The following is a 9944-nucleotide window of genomic DNA, read 5'->3' as shown; positions in this document are numbered from 1 at the left end:
AATCGAACCCGGTCGTAGCTGTTGCGGCTATTATTTCTGAAAGTAGCTGGGTTCGTGTAGAGTCAGTCTGCAGTGTGTTTGTCAAGCCCAATCGTAGCTGTTGTGGCTATTAGTTGTGAAAGTCGCTGGGCTCGAATAGAGCCAGTCTATGGTGTGCAGGTCAAGCGCAATCTTAGCTGTTGCATCTATTTTTTGTGAAAATAGCTTGCTTCAATTTGGGCCAGTGCGCAGTGTTGATGCAGGCCACCCGATTTTCTGGTTGTTTGTCCCTGTGCTTCTTTCCAGTGATAAAAAGAATACCATGCTAAGTAGCAGGTGTGCTCAGGGTGATACCAAGTTTAGTGAGTGTATGCCGGTCGGTGCTTAATAGATGGTACTAGCTTACTGCTCAATATGTGCAAGCAGAGGATGACTTCTTATTAATTGTGTTCCGAAAAAAAAATGAGACGTTTACAATTTTCTGTAATGCCGAATAAGAATGCAGCTCTTGAGGAGGGTACGGAGAGGAGGGTATTGTTCGTTTACCTTAAGTGCGCAGAGTGACCACATTTCTGGGACGTGGATCGAGTGGATTTGGGGATGAAGAAACGACATACAGCTGCCGAGCTGCCATCTTGTTTATCAGGGGGGAAGAGAGGGGAAAAATAGAAACAATAGTGGAACGGCTGCACGACCTTAGCGCTGGATTCGTGGTGCCATCTGGTAACGGTCCATTACACTACCAACACTCCCCCTTAATGGACTGTCGCCACGTCCACGTTCTTGACACCGAAACGTTCACAATGCTTGAGGGTCAGCCTTCCATTCAAGGCCTTGGTGAAGAGGTCTGCAGAGTTACTCGACGATTTGTTGTACTGGAGTTGCAGCTTTCCTTCTTCCACCTTTTCTCTCAGGAAGAAGTGCTTCAGATCAATGTGCTTGCTTCTCTCCGACGTGACTTGATTTTTCGCCAGCGCAATTGCACCCTGGTTGTCTACCAACAAGACCTGCGGTTCCTGTAGAAACTCGTGCACACCAAGCTCCTTCATGAAGTTCTCTAGCCACATAACTTCCTTTGTAGCATGACACATGGTCATATACTCTGCTTCGACGGTTGACAGTGCAGTACTTTGTTGTTTCCTGCTGCTCCAGGAAATTGCAGCGCCGGCTAGCGTCAACACATAACCATTGAATGACTTCCTGTCAGCCTTGTCACTAGCCCAGTCTGCATCGCAAAAGACCTGCACACACTTCCCAGTTCTTTGGTAGATTAGTGCACAATTCTTCGTCTGCTTCACATAGCGAAGGATGTGCTTTATGCCACTCCAGTTCTCTTCTGTGGGATGTTCGTTTAACTGACTCACGTAAGTGGTGGCAAAAGCCATGTCCGGTCTTGTTCCTCCGACAAGGTAAAGCAACGCACCAATTGCCTGTCTGTACTTGCGCGGCAGGTCTTCTCTCATTCGGTCGTTGCTCTTTCCTCTTTGGTACTTGCTTCCAGGATCCAAAAGAGATGATGCTGCCTTAGCATCTGCCTTGCCTTGATCAGACGGCATAGACCGTCTGATCGAGGGTCAGTTTTCCATCCCTTTCTCTTTTCATTCATATGGAAACGATGTGGCTGGCTTCCCCCAGGTCTTTTGCGTCAAACTCGCTTCCTCCTCTTCTGCGATGATCAAGAGGTCATCAACGTAGACTCCTACAATGAGCTTCTTCTCTTTGCTGACATATAAACAGGGGTCTGCTTTCGATCTTGTCATCCCCTGCAACTTCAGCAGTTTGTCCAAGGTGAGATTCTACTCCCTTCCAGACTGTCGCAGTCCATACAAGCTCTTCTTTAGAAGGCAGACTTCATCCTTCTTGCAACGCCGAAAGGCTGCGATTGTTCCAAGTAGACGGTCTCCTTCAGTGTACCGTTCAAGTATGCTGCCGTGATTTCAACCTGGTGGATCTTCCAATTTCTCTCGACTGCTATGCCTAGCAGCATCCTGATGGACTTCAGCTTGACAACAGGAGAGAAGGTCTCCTTGTAGTCGGTTCCTTCCACCTGGGACTATCCGCACGCTACTAACCGTGCCTTGTACCTCTCCAAGTCACCATTCTCGTCGTATTTCTTGCGGATTACCCACTTGCACTTTACGACCTGTCTCTCCTTCGGTCGTAGCACCAGTTCCCATGTTCCTGTAGCTTCAAGGCTGTTCAGTTCACTCTGTATAGCTGCTTTCCATCTCTCTTTGTCTGATGTAGAAAAGGCTTCGTGTAGAGTTTCTGGATCTTCCCGGTTGTTTTGCTTGGCTATGCAGGAGCCGTGACATCCACTTTGACGTGGTCCCTTCTTTGCCAGTCTCGCCAACCTTCTGTATGCTTGCGTACCACAATCTGTCACGTTGGATATCTGCTGTGTAGCTCCGTTGTCGTCTTCATCAGCTGATGAGCTAACTTCTTCGGCATTGTTGTGGCCAGTATCATTTCGATCTGAACCACCAACCTCACGTGATCCGCTCCAGCTGTCTTCTACTTGAAAAATGATTGTGCCCTCGGTGTCGTCACATACATCAACGTCAGTGCTTGGAGCCTGGGCAAGCTTGCACGGGAAGGAGTCTCCTTCGAAGGTGACGTCTCGACTCACAAAGAAGCGGTCTTCTTTCTGGTTCCACAGCTTGTACCCCTTCACTCCTTCTGGGTAGCCGACCAGTATGCACTCCTCTGCTTTCGGGTCCAACTTGCTTCCCTTGCATCGTCTGTTTTGCAGACTCCATGTTCTGCATCCGAACACTCTTAGGTGGTCCAGTTTCACTTCTCCCCCTGTCCACAGAGCTTCTGGTGACTCTCCTTCGACTGCTTTCGATGAACACTTGTTCCTGATGATGTGACTTGCAGTGACAACGGCGTCAGCCCAAAGTTCTTTGGGGACGCCTGACTGGATGAGGAGACACCTCGTCATGTCAAGCAGAGTTTGGTTCATTCTCTCGGCAACTCCATTCTGCTCAGGTATGCCAGGAATGGTGAGCCGACGCTTTATGCCATGCTTGGCCAGGTACTCATCAAACTCTTTGCTTGTGTACTCTCCTCCATTGTCACTACGCAAAGTCTTCACCTTCGTGTTGTGGAGAATCTCGACCATTCGTCTGTACTGGTCGAATCTGTCCAGCACTTCATTCTTCGTCTTCATTGGGTACACTACAGTGAATCTGGAGTAGTCATCAATGGATGTGACAAAGTAGTTCGACCCTCCCTTCGAGGCAGGTGTGATCTTTCCAACTACATCCGAGTGAACCAGCTCCAGTGGGGCCTTAGCCTTTGTTCCACCCTTCTTCGGAAGCTGCTTTTCTTCAATTTGCCGAGTGCACGTGTCGAGCACTTTGCATCTTGACTGCTTCTACCACTTTGGCAAAGTTTTTCGACAGCTTCATGGTGGAGATGACCGAGTCGTCGATGCCACAGGGCGACGTCTGTCGCCTTTGCTAACTTCAATGTTGCAAGCGACTTACTCTCAGTGTACAATTTACCATTGCGCTTGGCTACGACAATTAGGTCACCATTTGCTTCAATCACTTTAGCTTTTCCGTTGCTGAAAGTCACGCTCAGTCCACGTTCCTCAATCTTCCCAACTGACAAGAGGTTACCATCTAAGCTTGGTACGTAGAGGACATCTTGGAGCTCGACGACAGTGCCACCGCAGTCTTTCGAAAGTTCAATCTTTACCTGTCCTCTCCCGACGACTTCCATGACCTCTTTATTTGCTGCCTCAACAGTCAAACAGCAGGGCTTGAAAGTGGTCAATTTGGCTCTGTTTGACGTCATGTGGTCAATTGCTCCACTGCCAAGGTACCAGATGTGTGACCCTGAGGAACTTCCACCTCTGGCACAGAGCGCCTTCTTCGGTTCACTGGAATTTCGTCTTCTCTTTGAGCCGCATCCTTCGTCATCGGGACCCTCCTTGCATTCCCTGGCAATGTGTCCAAATTTTCCGCACCGAACTCATTGTTTCGGTTCAAAGCAGCTTGTACCAGTGCCAGTTGCTGCTTTCCTTGAAAAATGTTCTTGCCCGTTACGTTTGTGGAGCTGACTGCTCCTCATAATGGCTTGTTCTTTGTCACGAGGGCCTTGTTTTCTTCACTCTCATTTAGTTTGTCTTTTTCACGTTTGACTTGGCGCTTGTCTTCTACCAGCAGCCTTGCTTTCACCTTCTTCGTCGTGAGCGTTCCTTCGTCTTGCTCAAGATTTAGGATAAGTGATTCATACGTTTCTGGCAAGCCCATCAGCATCACCAGTGCCACTTCCCTGTCAATGAAGGCGTATCCTGCCGTTTAAAGCTTCCTCTGTAGGTTCATTATTCAATCCAGGTAATCCTTCATGGTTTCGTCTGGCTCCATTCTGGTGCTGGAGAAGTCTCCCATCAACTGAAGAGCATGCAGTAGCCCACACTTTAAATGTATCTCTTCCAATGTATTCCAGGCCTCACGAGCTGTCAAACATTCCCCAATGTCGTCCAGGCAGGTGTCTTCCACTACTAGGAACATGAATGTCAAAGCCTTGGTGTTCTTCCTCTCGTCGTTCATCACTTCTCTCCCTCCATAGCCAGGCTCCATGGCTTCCCAACAGCCTTTCTGGACGAATGCCGCTCTGGCTCAAATCGCCCACGCATGGTAATTTTCGTTTGAGAGTTTTGGTATTTTGAATTCGTCCAGCGCCGCCATCCTATCGCTTTGCTTTGTCGAGAGCGGTTCGAAGTAGGCTTACAGCGATGAACTTGCGTTGGGTTCTTGTTGCACGTCTTGTGGCACCCAGCGAAACAGGAACACATGTACAGGTTTGACGACATCTTCCACGAACCGTCGACGCAGTTCTCCTTCGTTCACTTCTTTGCCGAGAAATTCGTCAGTGGCGTGTCAGTCACTTCTTCCCGACACTTTCATCACTGGCACGCACCGAACCGATGTCAGTACTTCTTTCCGACAGCCACAGGTGTCGCACGATGATCCGTCCTGCTCAGAAAGCGCAAAGGTCACTTCTTACCGACAACTTCGCTGTACCCACGCTTGGTGTGTGTAGACGTCTTCCGAACATAACACCCCATGGAGTCCGCAGCGAGACCGGTGTCCGGCGACGCTCCATCCGTCTGATGAAGAACGCGCCACCTTTTACTTTCTTGACGGGCACACACCGCTTGTCAGTCACTTCGTCCTTGACAGTTTCACTACACTCATGCTCGTCTAATCTTCTTCAGGCATCGGCACGACGTAGCGAAGACGGTGTTGCTTGACAGTTTTTTCTTCAATGTGGTCGTACCTTTTCATCACTCATTAAAGGTGACCCCTTTTCCGAAATAATGGTCGATGTGTCGTCCTGGGCCCATAACCTGTTTGTTTATCTTAAGTGCACAGTGTGACCACATTTCTGGGACGCGGATCGAGTGGATTTGGGGATGAAGAAACGACATACAGCTGTCAAGCTGCCATCTTGTTTATCAAGCGGGAAGAGAGGGGGGAAAATGCAAACAGAAGGGGAACGGCTGCACGACCTTAGCGCTGGATTCGTGTCGCCATCCGATAACGGTCCATTACACTACCAACAGGTATGCCCCTCCTCCCCTCCATCCCCCCTCCACCCCTTCCCTCCCCCTCCCTCCTCCCTCATGACCTTCACAAGTGACCTTTCTGACGTCACTCGTGACCCTAGTGACGTCACATGGGATGTCATTATGGGAAACGTCCCAATGTAACGTGCAGTTAGGCCAACACCGACACCACTCACTCCGGAGACTCACGCCTAAGAGCTGCACTCTAAAAGACATTCTTCATGTGGGCAATGTGCATGTTCCAGGTGCTGTGGAAGCTTGCCGTCAGTATATGTGCTCCGCAGCTGCAAGCTCAGCTATGGCCGCCAGTGAATACTACCTGTAAAATGAGCTAGATGGGTAAAAGCACCTGCACATACATATTTATGTAACAGACTCTCAGCTTTGTGTTTGCACTCGTTTGACTTGGCATCTCAATACAATGGACCCAAAGAAAATGGGTCCCAAAGGAAATGAGGTCCAAGTGTTGTGTTTGTCGCCTTTGGACCTACGGAGATGTAGAGTTTTCGGCATAAAACATCAAATTCATGTTACTGCTTGCCATGTTTCGGCTTTACTTCATAAGCTTCTAGCCTGTGTATTTTGTGGTGATGGTGCAATGGAAACACAATAACCTTTGTATTGTTTGCATTGCATTTGCATCCCTTTTAAAATGTACCTTCTAGCACTTGAGCAGTGTACAAGATTATTTCTTCTATTAATAAGTGCAGTGTTTTTTCATTAAAAAATACCGATTTTGACTTTTAACTGAAATGACATGGCTCAATGTTTCAGTGTTCTTGAATGTGCACAGATCCTTCTTGCTTTGGAGAGAACTTGCTGGAATGTTTCCTAGAGTGGGCCCAGTATTTAGTATTTGCATACCCAAGATACAGTTATGAAATCAATGTTAGCTTTGCTAGAACCCCCAATCATGTCAACCTCAAAAGGCTAGACTTGTCTGCATCAAATGGCACATACTGCATTCTAGTATCTTTGTAGAAACAGCAGTAACATGACAGCTCACTGGTCCTGTGCCTGTGGAAGACGGCTCTTTTTACATTTTCTTGGGTCATTGGATTTTGTCTGATTGCAGCAAGTGCATTCATTGTTTTGATTTGTTTGTAATAAAAGTTTTCAATCCAGAACTCTTGACAACTTCTATAATTTAGCCAGGAAAATTAGAAGGGATGTTCAAATCCAGAGCTCTTGACTATTACTATAATTTAACCAGGAAAATAAGAAGTGAAAAAAATTGATTGAGCACATAGAATGTGTGCTTCATTTTTATGTGCAGTAAAGACAAATGTATAACAAACTCGCCCTTGTGGAAAGCGTCAACTCTGCAGCTAAAAAATTTTACGTTCTGCAACTTTTTTTTTTTTTTTTTTACTTTTTGTGTCGTGCGTAGCATCGGTTGGTCCCGCTAGTGCAGTACGGACAGTATGTATGATCTCTATGGAACAGATGCCGTGCTTTCTTTTTAGCAACTTTTGTAATCTTGTTAAATTTCTCTCGAATTACGCGTTTTTGTTTCTGCATTTCGTACACCAATTGATACTTTTTATCTTTGCACCAAATTACATTCGTCTTTACCTTTGAAGGGACATACAGTGTTGTTCCTTTTTCTTAGAAAATGCATCGGCACGAACGGACATTTCTGTGGACACCTTTATTCGGCGTACGCACTCAACGTCGACGATGGTGGTGACAGACAACGCCCAGAACCGCGGCTTGCTGTCGCTTTTCACGTATAACTACAGTTTGCACGAAAAACACGACGCAGTAATTATGAGGCTGTCGTCGTTTGTCGCTGTCCAAAACGACCGCGGCGTAGCAGACGACCCCGTGTCACATCCACGTCCGGATTCTTCGTTTTTCTCCGTTTTCCCTAGATTCCCTCTCGAGGCACCGCTCACTCGGTTGTAGGTACCGGACTCAAGTCTTGACTTGGCTGAGACGGTTCCAATTTCGTTTCGAGCAAGCGGCTCAACCGGCGTCTTACGTTGGGTCTCAGCTGAGACCCAAGATGAGACCGCCTGAGAAAACAAAATGTCGGACGTGGCTACCACCAGCCACTACGCACCGGCTACAAGTCATTTTTAATGGGTGAATGCTTTTGTTGAAGCGAGTTTAGTCTGCTTCTACGCCATCGACGTCTTCGACAGGAAAGCCTGCCACGACTGTTTCGTTTTCGGTTTGGTGGTTTCGCAATCGCTTGTTTTCCTGTGAGCTTGACTGGTCACCCATGTCCTGATGCAAGTGCTCAGGTAAGAAATAATATCAATAACACCACTGTTTTGTTGTGCTGTTTCGTAAAGGCAAATGTGAATAAGTTTGGCATAATTATAACTTATTTTTGCGGCTCAGTTTCTGACACAAATGCAGCGCCATCCATTCAAGAATGAACGGAAAGCAAGACGTAGTACGTAGTCTTATTGTTCAGACGATTTTCAACCCGAGGATCACGGAGTTGGCCGAGGTACAGTTCCGAGGCAGTCCTTCCTTTGTAAAATGATGTGTTTCGTGTTTAAAAACAGTCGGAAAAGCAAACAGTTTCTCAAAATGTCAGCGTCAACTCCCGACGGACGTCATGTTCCAAAACATTTTGGAAGATAGCGAGTAGCTTGATACGTTATAGCAGTGTTTATGAACCTTCGCTAGGAATTGTTATGGCGTGGCTATATATATTTGAATCGAAACTGCGCTAGAATTTTTATTGTCTGTCATGAACGAATCTTAGACATATTTCTCCACTTCAGGTGGTCACCAGCAGCGGAGCTCCTCGGAACCAACGCCGGACAAGTAGGTAGTCCTCTTGGTGGTCGGCATATGCTCGCAGATCGTGAGGTGGTCGCCAAGTGGCAAGGAAGCACCCATGACCTCCACATGCTATCGCAGAGCTGTATCAGAGACAACTTCGGAGGAGGAACTTCAAACGGGCTCGTCATCGTGGATGGCGATCGGCTACGATGGCCGTGATTGATCGTGCCGTACCGCTGGGTAGACACGCCAGCGGAGTGCGCATACAACCAGGTGCACAGAAAACTGGGAAAAAAAAGGTAAGGGTTGTTTTTGAATTAGTTAGGTACAAGTACTAATCATGCTGTCTACGAATATATCGGCGCCAACTTTTTTTAAACGGTCTGATCATACTGTGCTTGAAATAATGAGGCCGTAACTAACAAACTTTTTTCAGTACACTTCAAGTATAGTCACTGTTAGATCCTGGCCGGTAGATGACGACAAGATATAATGAACGATTTATTAACTCAAGATACAAAGGCTACATGACAATGTGACAGGTTTGTTGGCTGGTGTAGGCCGTTGACTGCATGCTTTGCAATGTTCGCGCGGTGTGGCGTGGTCTTCTAGGTTTGGCATATGTTTCCAGATGGTACCACCACTCAATACACAACACTCCTTCCCCCTAAGTGAACTCTTTCTCGAAGAGCTCGAGCCCCGTCTGATCTCTTCTGCCTGGCCACATCCACATCTTGCACTGGGCCCATCACCGACGTTTGCACTGCGCTGCCTGTATCCGGGTGCCCGGGTGGTTCAGGACGAGCAGCTTGCCGCTCTCCGTGGCTGATGCTGTCTGTTGCAACTTTCAATGCACCGCTCCTACACACCTCGTCGACAGAACGTCGCATGATAATGCCCTCCTGGGTGTGGGTTTTGTAGGAAACTGGACCCGTCATTTCAACCACTGTCGCCAGTATCCATGAAGGGCCACTGCTGTAGCTGCATATGAATACTGGGTCTTCTGTTTGAAACATTCATGACTTCGGTTGGGCTCCTTCGCTGGAATTCTCATCAGCTCCCTTCCTCATGCTCTCAGTCGGGTCTGGGTGCATTTGGTCAAGTATCGTCTTCAACCTCCTGTTCATCAGCATATCCACTGGGCTCTTGCCTGTCATCATGCATGGTGTTACATGCTCCTGTAGCAGAAAACTGGTCAGATGCTGCCCTCATGTTCCCTTTTACAATACGCTGTAGCGAATCTTTTGTTGTGTGCACCATACGCTCTGCTTGTCCGTTAGTTGACGGGTGGAAGGGTGCTGACGTGATGTGTCTGATGAGACCGGCTTTCAAGAATGTGCGGAATTCTTCGGAGGTGAACTGAGCCCCGTCATCCGAGACCACGGTGCTGGAGTTGCATTCCATGCGTCTACTGAGGCACGAGGAGGTGCAGGTCGTTACTCTTGGCATGCCATGCACTTGATCACATGCTCTTCTATGCTTCTGTCCATATGGGCCACCACACATAGCTGCGAGCCAGAGCCTTCATTTGGTCGATGCCAGGATGTCCGACATGGAGGGCCTCCAGCAACACCTTCCTGCCTTCTGGGGGAATTACGACCCTGTTCCCCCAAAGTATACATCCTTTGTGAACCGGCATCTC

The 9944-nt window shown here is 47.9% G+C and overlaps 1 protein-coding gene across 1 annotated transcript; it reads right to left on the bottom strand.

Moving 5' to 3' along the window:
• Window positions 1-734: 734 nt before the first annotated feature.
• LOC120841828 (secreted RxLR effector protein 161-like) lies at window positions 735-1364 on the bottom strand. Its single transcript, XM_040212823.1, has one exon. The coding sequence runs from the start codon at window positions 1362-1364 to the stop codon at window positions 735-737; it is 630 nt and encodes a 209-aa protein (XP_040068757.1).
• Between the last annotated feature and the right edge of the window lie 8580 nt (window positions 1365-9944).

Source organism: Ixodes scapularis, unplaced genomic scaffold (assembly GCF_016920785.2).
Source record: "Ixodes scapularis isolate PalLabHiFi unplaced genomic scaffold, ASM1692078v2 ptg000795l_1___fragment_3__unscaffolded, whole genome shotgun sequence".
In the NCBI taxonomy this organism is placed as follows: domain Eukaryota; kingdom Metazoa; phylum Arthropoda; class Arachnida; order Ixodida; family Ixodidae; genus Ixodes; species Ixodes scapularis.
This window is presented reverse-complemented; position numbering and strand designations above follow the sequence as displayed.